Source organism: Pan troglodytes, chromosome X (genome assembly GCF_028858775.2).
Source record: "Pan troglodytes isolate AG18354 chromosome X, NHGRI_mPanTro3-v2.0_pri, whole genome shotgun sequence".
Lineage (NCBI taxonomy): Eukaryota > Metazoa > Chordata > Mammalia > Primates > Hominidae > Pan > Pan troglodytes.
Window position 1 is genome coordinate 150,728,323 of NC_072421.2, and position 21,396 is coordinate 150,749,718.

A 21,396-nucleotide genomic window follows, 5' to 3' on the forward strand; every position below is an offset into this window, starting at 1 on the left:
GAATGGAAGAAAATATTTGCAAACTGTGCTTGCGACAAAGAACTAATATGCAGAATCTGCAAGGAACTCTACAAAAACAGCAAGGAGAAAGAGCAAATAATCCCATTAAAACGTGGGCATATGACGTGGACAGACATTTCTCAAAAGAGGATATACAAATGGACAAGACATATTTGAAAAAATGTTCAACATTGCTCATCATCAAGGAAACACCAATGAACACCAGGGTGAGATAGCACCTTACCCCGGCCAGAATGACCACGATTAAAAACTCAATAAACAATAGATGTTGGTGCAAATGTGGTGGAAAAGAATGCTTTTACGCTGCTGGTGGGAATGAAAATTAGTCCAACCCCTATGGACAACAGTATGGAGACTCCTTAAAGAACTAATAGTCGATACACCATACGATCCAGCAATACCACGACTGGGTATCTACCCAACGGAAACGAAGTCATTATGTGAAAAAGACAGCTGCACATGTATGTTTATCGCAGCACAGTTCACAATCGCCAACGTGTGGCGTCGACCTAAGTGCCCATCGACTGATGAGTGGAGGAAGAAAATGTGTATATACACCATGAAATGCTAGTCAGGCGTAAAAAAAAAGAACAAAATCGTGTCTTTTGTGGCAACTTGGATGCAACTGCAGGCCATTATCCTAAGTGAGCTAACTCAGGAACGGAAAACCGAATACCGCATGTTCTCGGTGTGAGCTAAGCTATAGGTACACAAAAGTACCTGACCTCGTGTGTTCTGGCGGTGGGAAAGGTGGCCCCTCAGGGAACCTGGCTCCCACGTCCCTGTGCCTCAAGGGAGAACAGAACCTGTGACGCCTTCACTTGCCTCCCTCCATGACCGGTTCTGTGAAACTTCCCCTGCCCCCAGCGCCTAGGCCAAGGAGAATTCCCAGCCCTGTTGCGAATCCTTTCTTGGTTCCCGCGTGAGATTGGGCGGGGTGTCACTGAGTGAGCTCCAGATTCGACGCTGAGCCTCGGGGGATGTATTGGCGCTTCCTGCTCTCCGTAGCAAGTCGTCATCCAGCAGAACCTCGGGACGACACTTCGGTTTCTATGACAACCAAGGTAAACGTTTCTTTCCTGGCGGCAGACACACATCGCAAGGATATTTACAGAGCGGACAGCTGGAATAGCTGTAGGAACGTCAAGACTAGTAGGTGTCTGCTATCGATGTGACTGTGTCGGGGGCGGGGGGGAGGTGAGGGTGTATGTGTGAGGATGTGTGTCTGTGTGTGTGTGTGACGGTGTGTGCATGTGTGTGGGTGTGTCTGTGTGAGGATGTGTGTGGACATGTGTGTATGTGTGTGCGTGTGTGTGTGTGTGGATGTGTGTGTGTTTGGGGTGTGTGTGGATGTGTGTGGATACGTGTGCATGTGTGTGCATGTTTGTATGTGAGGATGTGTGTGTGTGTGAGGATGTGTGTGTGTTTGGGGGTGTGTGTATGGATGTGTGTGTGTGAGGAAGCATGTGTCTCTGTGTGTGTGTGAATGTGTGTGGCATTGAGTTGACTGTCCTGACTCACTGTCCTGAGGTGACACCTGTTGAGCCAGAGCATTGTCACCCGAGTCAGTCCTTTAAAGCAGAGATCCACAAGGATTTCTGAACTCAAAGGAATGTAGCAGGTCTCCTTCAGGATGGAAATTTGCTCACCTCCTCATTGTAAGAACGTACGATGCATACATTAGGAGAGGGAAATCTGATGCCGGCAAATGAGGAGCTACCATGGGTAGGACTGGAAGGCCTCCTGTCACTTTGAGCAGGCCGGGACTCATGCTGGGCTCATCCTGCGTAGCTGACCCTTGAGACCCATGTTCTGTAAAAGGTGAATTTCCTGGTCTCACTCCGCTAACTACGATGAGGTGAATTGAGTGAAAATCAGTGAGGGCCCCTTCTCGATGACAGAAGCGAAAAACACAGGCTCCTTCACCAGGGCGGGCCATTGTGTTCCTATTGTCTACCAAACGGCTCTGCTCTCCAGGTCGGAGAGCGGTGCAATTGTTCACTAATTGCATCCTCTACTGATGCATGCCATTAGTGAACAGAATAAGGGGAAAACTGGACCGATACCAATTCTCACCCAATGGTGCTACAAGTGCACTGCAAACCCTAGGAAAGCGTAGACCTGTCTCTAAAGGTACGTTGAAAGTTTATGTGCAATTCACCAGCGCAAAGGGAAGGTGTAGGAATACACAAGAATGTACTTCCTTTAGAGAAACCATTTAATACACGGTGCCTTTATTGTACTAAAGGATGCCGCCAGCTCATCCTTTGAAGGAAACACCTGTTTGGGGGAAGGTCTAAAATCACACACCCAGCAGCCGACGGGAGCTCCACAAAGCTCTGGTAATGCTAGGGAGGGGTGCTGGAGGGAGGATGCATGACTCTCGGTGGGAGGGGGACCATGTCAGGAAACGGACCCCACTTTGAGAAGAGCTGCTGAGGACTGTGTTCTTTTACTTGTTCCTAAAAAGTAAATGAACCCTCACTTGAGAAAGGAATGAACACAGGGCTTCCAAAATAATTATCCCCCAAATCATGGCTGTCGTTGGGAGAAATAAAAGCTCACGGTCTTCTAGTTCCTTCATCCCTCAACTAAAGAGCAAATGGAATAGAACAAAAGTTATACACCAAAAATAGAAAATGCTCTACTGATAATGTCTTTAGGGGCCTAAAATGGACTGTGATGTTATAGATTGTAGACTCACTATTTATCCTGTCTTCCTTTTATGTTCATCTGCTTAGTCTCATTGTGCAGGCGGTGTTTGATTTCATTTTGAAGTAAAATATTCAACACATTGTCCTACTCACTCAATAGTCTCAGAACTTGGGTTCACTCACAAAACTGAGTTGGGCTTAGTGAATGTTCCCTTTTTATCTCATAGATCCCGGTATGCGGAAGTAGATCAATATTTGCACATCATGATCTAGCTGGATCTGCAATATAGACAGGAAAAGGTAAACCTAGACAGACATAGATGTAGACCTCTCTAGCTATCTTGCTCTATCTCTAGCCACTCTGCTGTCCATCCATCATCTCTCTGTCTTCATCCATCTCTATCTTTATCTCTATCCATCCATCTATCACCTATCTATTCTTATCATTCTTCATATCTATCAAGCCTCTATCTTCTATAAAATTATATTTATCTAACTCTATATCCAACTGTCTTTCTCTCTATATATCTCTTCATCATCTGTCTCCACCATCTATGTCTCTATCTCTGGCTCTCTATTATTCTGAATATCTACAGACCTTCTAGCTAATATATATCTTTATCTATCTCTATCTTTTATCCATCTATTTTTATCTATCCCTATGAGTCATTCAACCTCATCAATCTATATCCATCTCTACTTCTATGCATCCATCTATCTATCTGTCTATCCATCTGTCTATCCCCCATCTACCTGCCTACCTACCTACCTACCTACCTACCTCTCTCTCTCTCTCTCTAGAGGGAGGGAAAACAATTGTGTTTCCCTTAGTACAAAATATGGGGAGAAAGTCACCAGCAAGACTATATGCAAACCCTTGACAGAAGGTATTTGGGCGATGGGCCAACGCATGTGGTGAGAGAACATTTCATATTTTGATTTCACACACTTCCCTTCTGATGATCTCTCTTAAGGAGGCATGGCTTTGGCCATCCGAACTTAGCTGCAATGGATATTTTGGTGGTCTGTAGAAGGCAGTCCCTTAAACTGTTTCACACCTGTAAAGATGTTGCCAGGTGCCAATACTGAAGAATATTCAAATGGCTGTGCAAACTTTAAGCTTTTAAATATCTTGTAGAAATATACATGTATAAACAGGACAAAAATTCTGGAGTGTGTGGACTCATATACTTGCAATAAGCATTTCCGGGTGATGGGATTGCTGATGCTTACTGTATTTCCTATGTAGAAATTTTAGACATCCCTTTAGATGTTTCCCTGTCTATGTTTAAAATAAGAAACTAAATGGAGAAGAAAACAGCATTTGTACTGGAAGCAGAAACATTTGCAGGAATGTGTAGAGGCAGTGAGCATGGATTCTATGCATCAATGCCAGGCTCCTTGAGTTTCCAACGTGTGTGTGTGTGTGTGTGTGTGTGTGTGTGTGTGTGTGTGTGTAGAGAGAGAGAAAGACAGAGAGGAAGAGAGGAGAGACTCTGCATTTGGGGATGTGGGTAGGCATTGACTTGGGCTTGAGGGTGCCCAGTCACACCTGTTTTGTGACATGGGCTGGCAGGTCCAGTTAAGGGGAGATTGAAGTGCCAGGGTCATTGGTGATTCCTTCTCACTTTTGTTCGGGGTCCTCAGTTGACACTTGTGCTTGACAGCCCAGTACTCTGAGTTCTCTAAAGAAGAGGGCATTAAACCTGTACGTTCATATACCCTCGTCTAAGAAAGGTTTTGTACAACTTTTCCCTAAAGTATGTATATCTCATCATCATTATACATTTCATATTACATCTACCAGTGCCCGTGAACAAAGACACACATACATGCATTTATTAAGAAAATAATTATTGGCCTATGAAACCTGTAATTTGAAGTCCACAATGCATGAGCTAAAATATGTAAGTGAGCTATGATACCCAATATTGCACAGTACCAAATATTGTACAATGGCTATAGAAAACAACAACAGGCTAGCAGAGTATTTCGATGTGGAAGGTGGGAAGTGAAGGATTGACAAAAGAGTTGCATCTTCAGTGCACGTTTCTATAATATGGGACATTTCATTAAATAAAGTTTGGAACTAGCAGGGAAACCTCACTGTACAGACGTTCACACAAATGAGGTAGGAACACGGGCATTCACAAGACAATGTATCCAGTTATGCTCTTAGGTTAGGAGCTCCAGTTGAAGATGATATGTGCATGTGTGTGTGCACATTGGCGCATCGGCAATGCCTCGGAAGCGGGCACATTATCATGCAGACTGAGATTCTGTGACGTGATGTCCTTTCATATGTCTGTCTACACATCTCATATTCTATGCTAACCCATTTCATGTTATTTGAGAATCAGAAAAACACAGTAACATGACAAAACTCACCTGTCATGTTTCCTCATTTTATCAATCTCGTTGAGCACATTTCATTTCTCTCTCTCTCTCTCTCTCTCACACACACAGAGAGAGAGAGAGAGAGAGAGGGAGAGAGAGAGACTGCTAACATGGAATCCTTCTGTCTTAGGGGGATGCTCTCGGGAAAGCACTAGTTCCCAAGGTTCTGAAATGGAAAAAGACTAGCATACGCTAAGTGGCATAACAGGGAAATTGTTTGAGATGCAAAAGAAGGCAGAAAACAAAAATGACAACTACGTGATGCCTGAGATGAAGACGTCAGTTCTGTTTCAAAAGGGCATGCATTCAAGAGTTGGGGAGGGGAACAGGATAAATCACTTGATTGGCTTAATTTCCTATCTGTGTTTGTGTTTCCAGGTTGACATTAGGAGTGCATAGGTCCTGAGCATCTACACGCGGTGCCACTGGGTCGCCAGAAGAACAGCGCACTTCAGGGGCACAGAGTGGGGTTGAAGGGTCTGCACACCAGCGCTTGCAGGGTGAGCAGCAAGAGATCCAGCTCACAGAACCAAACCTGCTGCGATCCATGTGACACTGGGTAAGATTTCCCCATTTACTAAACATTCACTTGCATTCACCTCACGCTGACATTTCACAGTGGAATTTTCCTTGCCCGTCGTTGTACAGACACTTGTTTTCAGGATAAGAGTCACTGATTTGGTGTCGGCAGGCAAAAGTTTAAAGCCACGGTAGAGAGGTGCAGATGGCAGCCAGTGACCGCTGCCTGCAGCGATCCTCACGACCGATGGTAGCCAGTAATCACCAGGATGATCGCCACGCAGCTCTGGGTTCTGTGTGCTCTTGCACATGACATGGTGCCGACACCCAGCATCTGCATGTGGGAGACCTCCTCGGGCTTCCTGGGAAGCACAGGTCCATACTAGCACCCTAGAAATAAAAACATGAAGCATTTCCCCAGGTTTCCGCCCAAGGAGCCCAAAGGCACAGAATACTCAGTAAGAAACGTGGGGTCCCTGCTGGTACACCCACCTCCCCATGCAGGTGCTCCTCAAGACGGAATTGTTAAAATTAGGAGAAGGCCTTGGGTTTGCTGTGTAATAAAGCTTCTGTGGACCTTCTGTATGATCCCAAATACTTGCCATCTGTCTATCCCTCTGTCTAAGACTCACTTGTCACGTTTCCTTATTTTATCAACCTCACTGAGCAGGGTGCTTCGCGTTTCACGAAAGGATGCTTTCCTGATACATTTCCGCTCTCCCTTTACCATGTTGCAGCATACTCCAGAATTGTCCATTGGAAACACGAGTTCAAGTGCCTCAGGGAGATTCAGGAGGAGGAACACAGCCCACCCACACTGCACCCCCTTTGCAGTCTGAAGGCAAAGGATGCTCTGCAGAGCAGCTTGGTTTAGGAGAGACCTGCGGTAGCAGAGGGTGTGGCAGGCAGACCCCTCGGCCTCCCTTAGCTACCTTTTCCCAGCTCATCATGGACTCGGAGTACGTCCTATGCTCTTGGAAAGGCCGACTATGGCCAGCAAAGGTTTTGTGCACACGTGGGACTTCACCAAAAACGAAGCCTGAAAAGGCGATTTCTCTAGAAGTTCAAATCCTCGCAGTAGATGAAAAAATCAAGGTGAAAAGCACAGACGTGAAGACCCCAACTAAGTTTGAGATGGAAGACATTGCCGCCTCTGCAGCGGCACAGACGAAGCTCGGTGCCCCACTCAGAGAGAAGATGGGGTACAGAGGAACCCTTCGGGTGGCCCTGGAGATTCTGAAAGAGAGAACAAATCTGGGTGGAGGAAGGAAACCACATGAACTAGAGAGCACCACACCCTCTCAGCTTTCTCAAAAGGTGCCCGAAAAGCCAGCCAGTTCTGTCCCTCGTGAAGATGACTGGAGATGCAAAGGCGACCTAAGGAGGAGTCTTGGGAAGAGGGAAAACCCAAGCTCACCGACGGTCCCTTCAGAGAGTAAGCGTGCCCTGCGGGATGACAGGTCGCAGGAGCCCACAGCCATTGCCCCTACTCCAGGCGCCCTGCCCGGGGACAGATCAGGGGCGCCCAGGGCCATTGCCCCTACTCCAGGAGCCATGCTCAGTGGCAGGTCACGGGCACGCAGGGCCATTGCCCCTACGCCAAGCGCCCTGCGAGGTTACAGGTCTTGGGCGCACAGGGCCATTGCCCCTACCCCAGGCTGCCTGTACAGTGACAGGTCACGGGCGCACAGGGCCATTGCCCCTGCTCGAGGCACCAAGCACGGTGGCAGGTCATGGGCATGCAGGTCCATTGCCCCCAAACCAGGCTCCCTGTGCGGGGACAGGTCACAGGCGAGCAGGGCCATTGACCCTACCTTAGGCGCCAGGCGCGGTGGCAGGTCACGGGCCCACAGAGCCATTGCCCCTACTCCAGGCTCCCTGTGCAGCAACAGGTCACGGGCTTGCGGAGCCATTGCCCTTACTCCAGGTGTCCTGTGCGGTGTCAGGTCACGGGTGCCAAAGGACATTACCCCTACTCCAGGCGCCCTGCGAGGTTACAAGTCATGGGTGTGCAGGGCCATTGCCCCTACTCCAGGTGCCCTGCGCGGAGACAGGTCAGCAGCATGCACGGCCATTGTCCGTACTCCAGGTGCCCTTGGCAGGGACAGGTCACGGGCACGCAGCGCCATTGCTTCTACTCCAGGGACCCTGCAGGGAAACAGGTCATCTGTGTCCAAGGCCATTGCCCCTACTCCAGGTGCCCTGCATGGAGACAGGTCAGCAGCGCGCACGGCCATTGTCCCTACTCCAGGCGCCCTTCACAGGGACAGGTCACGGGCCCGCAGCGCCATTGCTTCTACTCCAGGGACCCTGCGGGGAAACACGTCATCTGCGTGCAAGGCCATTGCCCCTACTCCAGGTGCCCTGCGAGGTTACAAGTCATGGGCGCGCAGGGCCATTGCACCTAACCCAGGCGCCTGGCGCAGTTACAGGTCAACGACAGGCACCGCCATTGCACCTAATCTGGGCGCCCTGGGCGGGAACAGCTCACCAGCCCACACGTCCATTATTCCTTCTCCAGGTGCCCTGCATGGTGACGGGCCACCAGCGCACATGGCCTTTCCTTCTACTCCAGGCACCCTGCATGGTGATGGCTCTCAGGCACACATGGCCATTGCTCCTACTCCAGGCACGATGCGCGGTGACAGCTCAACAGCGCGCACGGCCATTGCCTCATCTCCAGGGGCCCTGCGAGGTGACAGGTCATGGAAACGCAAGGCCATTGCTTCTACTCCAGGTGCCCTGCATGGTAACAGGTCTGACAGGTCACGGAAATGCAAGGCCATTGCTTCTACTCCAGGCACCCTGCACGTTGAGAGGTCACCAGCACTCAGGGCCATTGTTCCAACTCCAGGCACCCTGGGCCGTGACAGCTCACCAGGGCGCACGTCCATTATTCCTTCTCCAGGCGCCCTGCATGGTGACAGGTCACCAGCACACATGGACATTGCTTCTACTCCAGGCGCCCTGCACGGTGACAGCTCTCAGGCGCACATGGCCATTGCTCCTACTCCAGGCACCATGCGTGGTGACAGCTCAACAGCTCGCATGGCCATTGCCCCATCTGCAGGGGCCCTGAGAGGTGACAGGTCATGGAAACGCAAGGCCATTGCTTCTACTCCAGGTGCCCTGCGTGGTCACAGGTCTGACAGGTCACGGAAACGCAAAGCCATTGCTTCTACTCCAGGTGCCCTGCTCGGTAACAGGTCTGACAGGTCACGGAAACGCAAGGCCATTGCTCCCACTCCAGGTACCCCGCGCATTGACAGGTCACCAGCATGCAGGGCCATTGCTCCTACTCCAGGCGCCCTGGGTGATGACAGCTCAACGGCCATTGCCCCTACTCCCCCGCGAGGTGACAGTTCGCCAGCAAACACGGCCATTGCTTCTACTCCAGGCGCCCTGCACGGTGACACCTCTCAGACACACAAGGCCATTGCTCCTACTCCAGGTGACCTGGGCAGTGACAGCTCATCAGCGCACAAGGCCATCGCTCCTTCTCCAGGTGCCCTGCATGGTGACAGCTCACCAGCACACACGGCCATTGCTTCTACTCCAGGAGCCCTGCATGGTGACAGCTCCCAGGTGCACACGACCATTGCTCCAACTCCAGGCGCCCTGCGCGATGACAAGTCATGGAAACGCAAGGCCATTGCTCCCACTCCGGGCACCCTGCACTGTGACAGCTCACGAACGTGCACGGCCTTTGCTCCTACTCCAGGCGCCCTGCATGCTGACAGGTCACCAGCGCACCGGGACATTACTCCTACTTCAGGCGCCCTGCACTGTGACAGCTCAAGAGAAAGCAGGGCCGTTGCTCCTATTCTAGGCGCCCTGCACCGTGTCGGCTCTCAGGCACACAAGGCTATTGCTTCTACTCCAGGCCCTCTGCGCGGTGACAGCTCACCATTTCACACAGCCATTGCACCTATGCCAGGGGCCCTGCACGGTACCAGGTCAGGGAAACGCGAAGCCATTTCTCAGACTCCAGGCACCCTGTGTGGTGACAGCTCAGGAGAACGCATGGCCATTGCTCCTACTCCAGGCGCCCTGCACAGTGACAGGTCACAGACACATACGGCCATCGATCCTACTCCAAGTGTCCTGCGCAGTGACAGCTCACCAGCGTGCATGGCCATTGATCCTACTCCAGGTGCCCTGGGCAGGGACAGGTCACAGGCGCTCATGGCCATTGCTCCTACTCCAGTTGGAATGCAAGCACATGTGTTGCAAAGCCCCCGAGCCTGCCAGGATTCCCTGACGCTTTCGCGGCATGTTTGTGAGAAAAAGGGGAAGAAAAGGGCAAACGCCTCAACTCTTATGTCCCTGCCTCCCACAGTAACGGAGGAGGGTGCATCTCTGCCTCCAGGTCTCACCAGCCCTGCACCCCCCGCTCTGAAGGAAGAGACACAGGACAGCCGCCCGAAGAAGGCCCTGGCTGCATCCCCGGAATGTTCTCCCTTCTCGGGGAACATTCAGGACCCCGGAGAGGGTGCCTGGAAGCCAGGCTGGGCAGGTATGGCTGCATCCTCTGGGTCCCGTCAGCACAGGCTGCCTTCTTCACTCCGGCTTGCCAATAGAAAAAGGAAGCGTCCAGGTCCAGATTTTCAGAGGAGACCTCAAGGACCTCAGACGCCTGGTGACGCTAAGCTTGCTAATCCTGTCACCACCGTTCAAAGGGCTGGCGGTAAACAGGATGGGCAGCCCCCCAGCCTTGCTTTTCCACAGGAGCCACATCCCATCGAAAGGGGAACGATGGTCTGGTTCAAATTTCAAGATCATCCGTTTTGGCCAGCAGTGGTCAAGAGTGTCAGCAACACAGACAAGACCGCGAGGGTGCTCCTGCTTGAGGCCAACCTGCACCATGGAAAGCGGGGCATTCAAGCTCCTCTTCGAAGGCTGAAGCACCTGGATTGTAAGGAGAAAGAGAAACTGCTGAAGAGAGCCCAGAAGGCCTACAAGCAAAGCGTCAACTGGTGCTTCTCACTGATCTCCCACTACAGAGAAGGACTGGTCCGGGGTTCTTTCCGGGGCTCTTTCCTGGACTATTATGCCGCAGACATCAGCTACCCAATCAGGAGAGCCATCCAAGAGGGAGACCTGCAGATTGACTTTCCAAAGGTGAATTATGGCGACCTGGAAGACTGGGAGGAGGAGACCTCCCTGGGCGGGAAGAGGCCTTACAAGAAAATCCTCCCGGACCGGATGAGGGCCTCTCGGGACCGAGACAACCAGAAGCTCGTGGACTTCATCGTGAGGAGAAAGGGGGCCGACCCCCACCTTCTGGACATCTTGCAAGGCAGGAAGCAGTCCAGGTGGCTGACCACGTTTCTGAAGCCACACAGGGATTTGCACTGCATTGAAACATACCTGGAGGATGACGATCAGTTGGAAGTTGTGGCCAAGCATTTACAAGAAATCTACAAGCAAATTGACAAGACCATGCTGACTCTGATAAGGGATGACAAAGTCAGTTTTGTTCTGGAAGTTCTTCTGCCGGAAGCCATGATTTGTACCATCGCCGCACTTGATGGGCTGGATTACAAGGCAGCAGAGGAGAAGTACCTGCGAGGACCACCTGTGCATTACCGGGAGAAAGAGCTGTTTGACAGAAATATCTTAAAGAAGGCAAGAAGAGAACGAGCAACCACCCATACAGCTAATTAGCTCCCGCCCGCCTCCCCCGCACCCATACCTTCGCAGGGAGCTGCCTCCTTTCTAGAATTAATGAGGAAGCCTCCTCTCTTCCCCAACGCGTGTAAGTATGTTCTGGATATTCGAGACTTTGGGAATGTGAGGAATTCATTTGGGGCCCATCTCTCGCATGTGCTGGTGGCATATTCATCACCAGGTCTTCATCGCAAACTCGTGAAGAGCTATTTTGTTAAACGATTGCAACCCCTTGCGATTCCCTCGACGTCTTTGGATGTGTAGTTGTCCCGATAGGTTTGAAAGACAAGAGCATTGATTTTCATAACGTGTCTTTTGACTGGACTTGGTACTTTCGCTTAGGACCTATATTCTTTTACACAAAAAGCCACTGGTATCAGCTTTTAAACAACAATAATTTTTAAAGCCTAATGTATATTTCTATGGAAACATCAGTGAGACTTTTCATTCTTTTGGCGATACGTGGATAGAAACCATCAGATTCCTCTTTCAGATAATTCCTGCCTTTTCCCTGCTATGCTTGTTTATTTTTTGAAAAGTAGCCCCGAGAGTTGAATCCCATGAGAGAGTCATTTTCTCCTATGTTAACACGACCTTCCGATACTTTTTCAAAAAGCAAACTGCAGGCCAAACATGAAGTTACCGAATGGCTTGCACGTAGTCCATATGTGCTTGAGTGAAATCTCAGTGTGCAGTGAGCGTCTTGTCAGCCTCATGCAAGATTGTCGCTCTGCATTTCCCTGAAATTCCACACCCTCCTTCAACGGCTGAACTGTTTCCTAGAACAGGCTTCAGGCTGTCTTCATAACTGACAGTGATGGATCTTCTCCCTCTAACTGTCGGTCCCCTGTGGAGGGCAGCTAGAGCCATCTCCTTCTTGGCCTGGCTTCTCTCCACCTATGTGGCTGGCCCAACTGCTTAGGAGCCCGTCTACCTGCCCGTAAATTGGAGTAAAGCCAGCTCCTTGTTCTGGATCCAGAATCCCCCAAGACGTGGCCATTTGTCTCAATGTCACCAAGCTTCATCTTCCGACTTATTCACGGGCCAGCTCCAACAGGTCCCAACAATCTAGACACAGGCTGGTAAGCCATTCCCGGCTGCTAGAGGCGCCAGGGCTGGGAGTTGGAAAAATGGGTCACAGGGGCAGCCTTCATTCCGCTAAGTGGGGCCGGCCCTTGGTGGAATAATATTAAACAGATGCAATTCAGACCTAAGTTGTGAAGCCCACAGATTGCTAGGCTAACTTGAAACAAGATGGTTTTGGAGGATAAGTGTTATGGAAAAGCCAGTTTGTTTTTCAAACTTGATGCTAAAATAAACGCGAAGGCCTTCACATGAACCTGAGTCCTTTTTTAGTTCTTAGAGGAAGTCACCTGTTCTCATGAGACCATGTTATGTGTTCACATGGCCATGTGTTGGGGTAACATTGGCAGAGGAGCTGTTTGGAGTCACCTTAAAACCACTGTGTCTCCCACCTTGAACTTCAGCTGTGTCATGCTTGAGATTGTCCAAATCCATAGGTGGAATGTCTAGGAAATATATAGACACACTTCCAAAGCAGTAATAGCTTGGAAATTCTGAGGAAATTTTAGAAGAGAGCCTTCCAAGTGGTGTATACATCAGACCCGACGGAACCCTCTCTAGACTCTGCCTGAGTGTGACCAAGACTCCTGGGCACACTGCCTGGGCGGTCCATGTGACATCCTCATGGCCCCGGCAATTATTTGGAAACAGATCGTCTCCGTGCTGTGTGTGGACCTCACACACCGAGACAACACACTTTAGTTACTCCACAACACTGTCTCTCCGAGTCCAACATATCACCTGAGTTCAGCTTTCTCACGGAGCCATGTTTATCTCTAGCTTCTAATATTACTTTACTACCCCATTCATTCATTCCTGACCTCATGCTAGATCGGGAGAGCAAGTGAGGTGTGGTTGAAGGCTCTGCTCTGAAGACCGACTTCAGGTGACATAGAAACAGATGGGAATGTGGTGACTCAGGTGACAACCTAATCTTTAAGGTAACAAGGATGCACTGCTTCCTCCTGTCAGTGAGAAATTCTCACCAGTGTCATGGGCCGACGGCCTGTTTTTGAGAGCACAGCCCCAGGTTCACCCAACTATGTGAGGTCATAGGTGCCTGTTGGCTTGGGGTGAAGGGAGGAGACCTGGTGTCTCTTGGATGTCACTGACACCTGGGGCATCCACTGAAGAGAGGCAGACATGCCTCGGACATGCATCTATTCTCCTCCTCCTTGAATCAGGGTCACTGAAAGGCATCCGGGGCACGTGTGTGGGTTGAGGGATATATACACTCTGAGATCCTTTCCAGCCTGAGCAGATGCTGCGGCCCCTCCGTGATTGCCCTCAGCTGGACCTCCATCACAGGTGCCTGTGTGTTTGATGACAGAGCCCAGCCTGTCACCCACCCTGGCCCGCTAGGTTAAGGTGACCTCCTCTTCTCCAGTCAGAAGGAAGACTGCTGCACATCAGGCCCTGATCTTAACTGTTGCTTGGCAGAGCTGCACACACAGAGACGGCTCACACCACATTCGTAGGTCTCTATATCCAAGTAAGCAACTGATGGGGAAAGAGGGGAACCCTCAGATTTGTAAGAGTGATGACCATGAGAATTTTGAATACCTAGAATCTCCTGAACCCTCACCCTGGCATTAGCAACCACCTAACCCTTGCTAATTGGGGAGCAATCCCCTTATTCATGGAGGCTCTGTAAAGACCTCGTCCAAGGGAGCTGCCGTAAAGGAAGTTGCCTTCGAGCCTGTAATTCCAGCACATTGAGAGGCCGAAGCGGGAGCATCGCTTGGATCTAGGAGTTGGAGACCAGTCTGGGCAACATAGTAAGACTCTGTCTCCACAATAATAAACATTTAAAAACTACACAGGCGTGGTGGTATGTGCCTATAGTCCCAGCTACTCGGAAGGCTGAGGCGGGAGGATTGCTTGAGCTCAGGAGGTTGAGGCTGCAGAGAGGTATGATGGCACCCTCGCACTCCAGCCTGGGAGACAGAGCAAGACCCAGTCTCTAAGAAAAAAAATTGCTTGTCTTACCTAACATCCATCCCGCTAACTTTCATCGCTCTGACAAGCGCGAAGTTTGAATAGGAAAGATCACAGCACAGAAGAGAAATACGGTTTCTGTTTGGGTGGGACATACCTCATATTCAGATAAGCTGCAGAAGCTGGCTAGTTCTCCTTGGCATGACCTGGGACAGCATAGGTGGGAATGGATTTTGGGCATGCGGAACCAGCAAGACAGCAGACAGAATACAGTTCAATATAGGGGAGAGTGTATTTACGTGGGAGCACGGAGCTATAAGGTGGGGTTCCCTGTCTTGGGGCTGGCCTCAGATCCTGCTGGGCTGGCAGCTTCACGTTTGGACAACAGCCTACAGTAAATGACATGGAGTTATGGGAACTGCCTTGGCAGAATATTGACCAATTGGTGAAAGGGTTGAGCGGAGAGCAGTATTAGATGTGATTCATTATGTGAGACCAGTGGCCCTACCTGTGAATGTTGTCCCCTTCGAGGGCTGAGAAGACACTCTAAAATGAGGAATTTGCTAGTGGGGTGGCCCCGGCATCTTTGAGAGCCTCTGCTTTGACTCCTCTCAAAACAATGGTTGGAAGCAAGCGACGCCGCCATGGAACTGGCAGGCAATGAGAGGATTCTCAAATGGCAGGGTCCAGACGGTGACACAAAATTATCAGGCCTCAGGTGGGCACCATTGTCGTACTGGGCAGCACAATCAGGGTGGGGTCAGGCTCATTTGATGAACAGGGACCTGTGGCAACGTTACAGATTGTAGTATCTCAGGGCCTGCATGTAAGGACAGCTGACTGGACTATTTCTTGATTTTTATTAAAAGACTAACATGAGCTGGCAAGCAGAAGGCTGATGTTAGCAGCTGCAGTGGAAAACTGTGGTCCCCCACCAAGGGTCCAGATCTGTCAGTTCATAGGCCCAGAGCTTATTGATGGAAGTGGAGGTCAGAAACCCTCAGCCACACATTCTCCCAGAAAACCTGTGGCTATTTACCAACATAAATAATGCAGTTCTGTCTAAAGCTCTTCTAACCGGGGATCCGATAGTTCTTTGGACCCATCCCAAGTTTGTTTCCCTCAGGACCTAGTTGTCAGTGATGTACTTTGGATGTTGCATCATCTTCATGTTGGCTCAAGCAACATTACATAGAAAGGTACATATGGGAGCCTACTAAGCTGCTCCCTCTTTACAATACAGGAACAAAGAAGTAATACCACTTCTATAGTAAAAACGAAGAGAAGACCCAAATTTCTAAATCAGAAATGAAAGCAAGGACATTGCTACTTACCTTACAGGGATTAAAAAAAAAAAAGACTCTAAGAGTGTATCATGAGCAATTTTACATTAAGAATGAATCTAGAGGAAACAGACAAATTATTAGAAGCACACAACTAACAAACTGGCTCATAAACAAAGAGAAACTCTCTATAGAACTATAACAAGTAAAGAGATTGGTTTTGTTATCAAAAATCTCAGAACAAATAAAAGCCCAGCACCAAGTGGCTTCACCAGTAAACTCTACCACACCTTTAAAGAAGAATTAACATAACTCCTTCTCAAACTCTTCCAAAAAATAAAAGAGGAGGGGAGTCTTCCCAACTCCTTCTATGAGGCCAACATTACCATGACACTAAAGGAAGAAAAAGACACCATAGGAAAACTACAGGCAATGACCCTCATGAAAACAAAGTTTAAAAATCCTCAAAAAAATGCTAGCAAATACAGGAGGCTGAGGCAGGGGGATATCCTGAGCCCAGGAGTTTAAGACTGCAGTAAGCTATGATGGTACCACTGCAGTCCAGCCTGGGTGACGGAGTTAAATGCCATCTCCAAAGAAAAAAAAAGTAATAGCAAACAAAATTGGGCAGCATAGTAACAGGGTTATGCACCACGACCAAGTGAGATTTATTGCAAGTGAGATCAGTGTGAGGGTGGTCCAACACGAAAATCAGACAATGTAATACACCACATTAATAAAATGAAGGAAACAAACCACGTGATTATCTCAAATGGTGTGGAAAAAGCATCTGAGAAAATCAAACACTCTTTCATGATAAGGACACTCAGAAAAATAAGAAGAGAATTTCCTAAACATGAAAAGGGTCATTCATGAAAAATCCACAGCTAAAATCACGCTCGATGGTGAAAAAATAAAAGCTTTCTCTCCCTAAGATCATGACCAAGACAAGATGTTCACTTTCACCACTTCTAGTCAACAGTTTACTTGAAGTTGTAGCCAAAGCAATTAGGCAAAAAAAAAAAAAAAAAAAAAAGAAACAAAAGACATCCAATTTGGAAAAGAAGAAATAGAATGACCTAGACCCATAGATGGCATGTTCTTATATATAGAAACTCCCAAAGAATCCACCAAACAAAGCCATCAGAGCTAATGACAAAGTCAGCAAAGTTATAGGATACCAGATTAATATGCAAGATCCATTTGCATTTCCACACATTATGAACAATTTGAATAGGAAATTAAGAAAACACTTCTATTTACGATAGCCTTAAAGAGAACAAAATACTCAGGAATAAATTTAGCCAGGGAGGTGTACACTGAAAACCACAAAACACTATTGAAAGAAATAAAAGACCTAAACAAATGGAAAGCCATACTGTGTCCATGGATTGGAAGAGGTAATGTTGCTATAATATGAAATTGTTATTGTTTAGGGAGATGAAAATACTCCCCCAATTTACCTACTTATTCCATGCAATCCCTCTCAAAATCCCAACAGCCCTTTGCAGAAATGGAAAAGCAGACCCCAAATTCCTATGGGATTGCAAGGGACTCTGAAACCAAAACAATCTTGGAAACAAACAACAAAGTTGGAGGACTCGCACTTCCCAGTTTCAAAACTTACTATGAGGCTATGGCAGTCAAGACAGTGTGGTACTGCCACAAATCTAGGCATACAAATCAATGGCATAGAATTGAGAGTGCAGAAATAAACACCTCCATGTTTGATCATTGATTTTCAGTAAGGCTGGCAAGGCTACCCAGTGGGGCAAAGGGTTTAGGTGTGTGATGAGCAATAAGGTTTCAGAGCAAGCCACTGGGCAGGGCAATGACATTCAGTGGAAGCCTGTCTACATTTGGTAGCCACTGTCTTGAGTAGGCACCCTCCTGAGGCTGCAGGGGAGGAATAGGTCTCCTCCTTGAACTGAAGCCCATGCATCCTCCAGATGGGACAGCCTCCCAGTCTCATTTTGGAGAAGCCCAACAGAGCTCAGCATCCTGTTGCTGAGAGCCCCGTGTCCTGCCACAGACTGGCCCCCCAGCCTTGCCGCCCGCCAACATTCCTGGAAACTCCTTTCTGTACCTCCCTTGCATGCTGTCATGGAAACAGGACTTCCCCACCCCCACCCCCACCCCCACCCCCGGATACCGCATCCTCTGAGCCCTTTCCAGCAGGGCTATTCTTGTCCACCCTCCTTGGAGCACAGGGCCTGGAGGTGGCATAGGTGACCTCCTTGCTTCTCACAGTGGCTTCCACATCATTCTCCCTCAATCCTCCCTGAAAAATACCCAGTCCCTTTGAAGTGCATGCTCTCAGACTACACTGCTAGGATTACCAGATTTAGCAAATAAAAACACTGGAAGCCCAGTTAAATTCAAACATCCCATTAAGGATGGCTATCTTGAGTAGAAGGGGTCCCACGCATTTCCAAATTTAACTGGGCATGACCACTGCCCCTCCTCACCCAGGCCAGGCTCCTCAGCCCAGAGCATGGATGGCTCTTGCCCGTCTCCTTACGGTTGTACTCACCTAGTTCAGCCTCCACTTTGCAGATGCAATGAAACATTCAGGACGTGCACCAGAGTTGAAAACGGGACCCACTTTTTGTCCAGTCCTGTGTTTTGAGCCATCTATCGGGATGCTGTCTGTGAACTGGAGCCCAGTCAGTATAACTCAACCATTCCTTCTTTTTCAAACCATGTAAATCATAGAGACCTCCCTTCTCCCGGCCCTTGACCCCATCAACAGCAGGAAGCGATACATCCAACTGGCTGTCCCCCTCTTCCAGGAGAAGGTTCAGGCTAAGATCATTGTATGTTAGATACCCAGGCGTCATAGAAACCCAACACCCCCAGCCTGTTCTTCATCACCCAGACTCTTTTCTGCATAAAGCACCGCACGTGCTGTCCTTAATCTGGCTGAGATTCCCACTGCCCCTTGCTCATGCATGTGCTGGGAAATGCTGGAGCCTGCCAGCCACAAACGCCTCTATCGTCACCTTCCACTGCGCCCTTCACCTGCCTCCATGCCTTGACTGTGTCGTCCCCACTGCAGCTCTCTTGGGCCCACTAATGGCTAGAGCAGCCTAAGTGGCTTCTGAAGGGGAGGGGAATGCTGGGGTGTGGTGGGGGCTGGACGGTGAAGCTGCAGAGGTCAGAAGGGCCTGGGGACAGAGAGGGAGAGGCCGATTCCTCTCCCCGCATGACTCATGCCCTGCCCATACCCTGCGGAATGGGTGCCTCCCAGCTTCCAAGCCCCACACCTGCCTCGGAGCACCTGCCGCAGGACCAGAAGACACAAGACCGTTGTCCTATTGCAGTCAGTCATCTGCACACCTCCCTGTCATCTCCCATGCCTGGTCTTCACCACCCTTTCTGTCTTGGCTCCTCAGGCCTCTGGAATCCTCCTCTAACTCCCTGCTCTCTCCATCCTTTGCATTTCTCAACTCATAGAGTCTTTTCAGCCATGCGACCTCAGCCACCGTCACATCCCCTGCTGCCTACCACCAATACCTGATGCCAAGGATCCCACCCGCTGACCACCCCTTCTCTCTCTCCTACACGCTCACTCGATTCCCCAACAATCACTTAGCCCTACTACTACATCTCCCACCTCCTCCTTGTCTCCATCCTGGAAGGCATTATGATCACTCCTCACGCCACTCTCCTCACATCACGCTCATGCGGCCAGACCCCAGCGCAACCCTGCCAACGGGTCTCCTTTTCAATGCATCACGGCTCCTCTCACGTTGCTCCTTAGAGCCACCCAGTAATCCTACTCCACTTTCCTGGTCAGTTCACTCTCCCGCTCTGCCGTTTCTCATGGTGTCCCCTCTTCTAGCCCAGCACCCTCTTCTCCCCATCACCTCAGTTGATCTTCCCAGTGTGCACTAATATCGCCCACCTCCAAAGAGCAGGAGCCTTTCGCGCTCCCACATCCCACTCCCGCTTCTGCCCCTCTCTTCTCTCCCCTTGCACAGAATTGCTCCTTGGAAGGGCTTTTCCCTCTCCCTCCCTGTCTGCACCTCCTCCCCTCCGGGTTCTTCTTGAGCCCACTTGTCTTACGGCTTCTTCTACACACACCACTTGTATTACAGCTTCTATACATACCTCCCACTGCCGTGGCTCTGGCCAAAATCCCCAGTGACTTTTCTCTCGCTGAATCCAATATCGTCCTCTGCTCTCAAACCCTTCGTTAACATTCGATGTAATTGAGCATGGCGCTTTTTCAAGGTGTCTCCACCTGGCTTCTGGCACATCACATTTTCTGAGGCTGTGTGACTAGAAGTGCAAGCCATAAACAAAGAGGAAGAGAGTATTGTTTTCCGCTCTGTTTGACTCTAGTCGGGCCAGACCTAGAGTGCCGCATCTCTGGTCCGACAACATTTTAAAGGGGAACATGGACAAAACCCAGTCCCTACACCAGAGTGACCGGAGGGAAAAAGGAACTCCAAATCGTGTCCCCAGAAAAGCCAAAGGAATGTGGGACACTTCTCTTGAATGAGAAGACACAGGGACACGCCTTTGGCCAGTTGGGTGTGACTCACAAGAGAACTGGACTTCTGCCCCCACCACACTAGCACCAGAAGCCAGGACCCGAGAGGAAGAGACGACAGTTTCCCCACTACAGAACTGGCACCCAGAACGGCAGCCGTCAGAGAAGGGAAGCTGCCGCGTGGGCCCCGAGATCACTGCGACCCGCTGCCTGAGAAGCAGAGCAGAGTCCAGGGCAGCTGCAGTGTCCGGACTCTGCTGGCCGGGGTGGGGCACTTGAGGAGGGACCTGTGCAGGCTCAGGGGGCCCATGAGTCCCCGGCCCAAGGCAGGGCTGCACATGCACCGGGTGAGAGCCGGGCAGAGGCCCTGGAGGCCCAGGCCAGCCTGGGTGCAGACAATGCCTGGACCACATCAAAGACAGACATCTGGCGGGACACCAAGCAGGTCACCCCTCGGCAGTGGGGACCACGCCCTGAAGGAAGGACTGCTACTGTAGTCCTGCCCAGGCAAAGCCCAAAACTGCCCTTGGGGAAGAAGCAAGGGTAAGACAGATTTGAGGCGGGCTGAGCCCTGACCAATAAGAGGGGCAGAGGGACCCTCAATCAATGGAGCATCCCGCTTCTGTCTTTCAAGTGCATCACCCTCTTCAAAGCCTTCCTGAGGACTCATGGGAAAACGTTCTGGGAAATTCCAAGGGTGCGGTCACAGTGGTCCGCAGCCACGTCCAGAACCGCTGTGAGACCCTGCAAATCCAGGAGCTGCCCCCCGGGTTGAGGCGGCAGGGCACACAGGAAGGCCGGGCCTGAGGCGCTCCCTCCACTGCCTGCAGGCTCCCGCCGTGGGGGCGGTAGGCTGGAACACTGCGTGTTCATTCGTGTTTCTGCATCCCCGGGTCTGACTCACTGTAGACCAGCCGGAGTGGGGGCCCCAGGCCCAGGGTGGGGGGTTCTCACACTGTGAGGCCCTGTGCCCACCTTCTCCAACAGCCGGACCCTGGAGAGGGCCTCCCCACGGGCCCGGGAGCCCATCCCACCACGGGAGGGCGCTCCTCAGCGAGTGTCAGCTGCCTTGGGGCGGTAGGCACAAGGCAGAGGCAGCCGCCATGAGAGGGGAGCATCTGGCTGCCCCAGGGAGGAGCTGCAATGCTGGGAGGGAAGGCCTGGAAGCAGCCTGGCCATGTGGCTGTGCAACAGGGTGAGTGCTTCTCTCTTCCACCCTCCGCCTCCCTCCCGAGGTGGTGGGGGGCAGTCTGTCAATGGAGGCAGGCAGGCCGATCTCCTGGTCCAGCTGCAGCACAGAGGGCCCACTAATGGCTAGAGCGGCCCAAGTGGC

At 50.5% G+C, this 21,396-nt stretch overlaps 1 protein-coding gene across 1 annotated transcript; it reads left to right on the top strand.

Moving 5' to 3' along the window:
• The first annotated feature begins 1,058 nt into the window (after nt 1-1,058).
• LOC129138658 (PWWP domain-containing DNA repair factor 4-like) lies at nt 1,059-12,600 on the top strand. The gene is made up of 4 exons (XM_054676448.1): nt 1,059-1,173; nt 2,903-2,975; nt 5,451-5,631; nt 6,329-12,600. The coding sequence occupies exon 4, from the start codon at nt 6,540-6,542 to the stop codon at nt 11,256-11,258; it is 4,719 nt and encodes a 1,572-aa protein (XP_054532423.1). The 5' UTR covers nt 1,059-1,173; nt 2,903-2,975; nt 5,451-5,631; nt 6,329-6,539; the 3' UTR covers nt 11,259-12,600.
• Nucleotides 12,601-21,396: the final 8,796 nt, after the last annotated feature.

Bases quoted from the DNA above. Each gene is read 5' to 3' on its own strand.
- LOC129138658 (XM_054676448.1), top strand. From the start codon at position 6,540: ATGGACTCGGAGTACGTCCTATGCTCTTGGAAAGGCCGACTATGGCCA.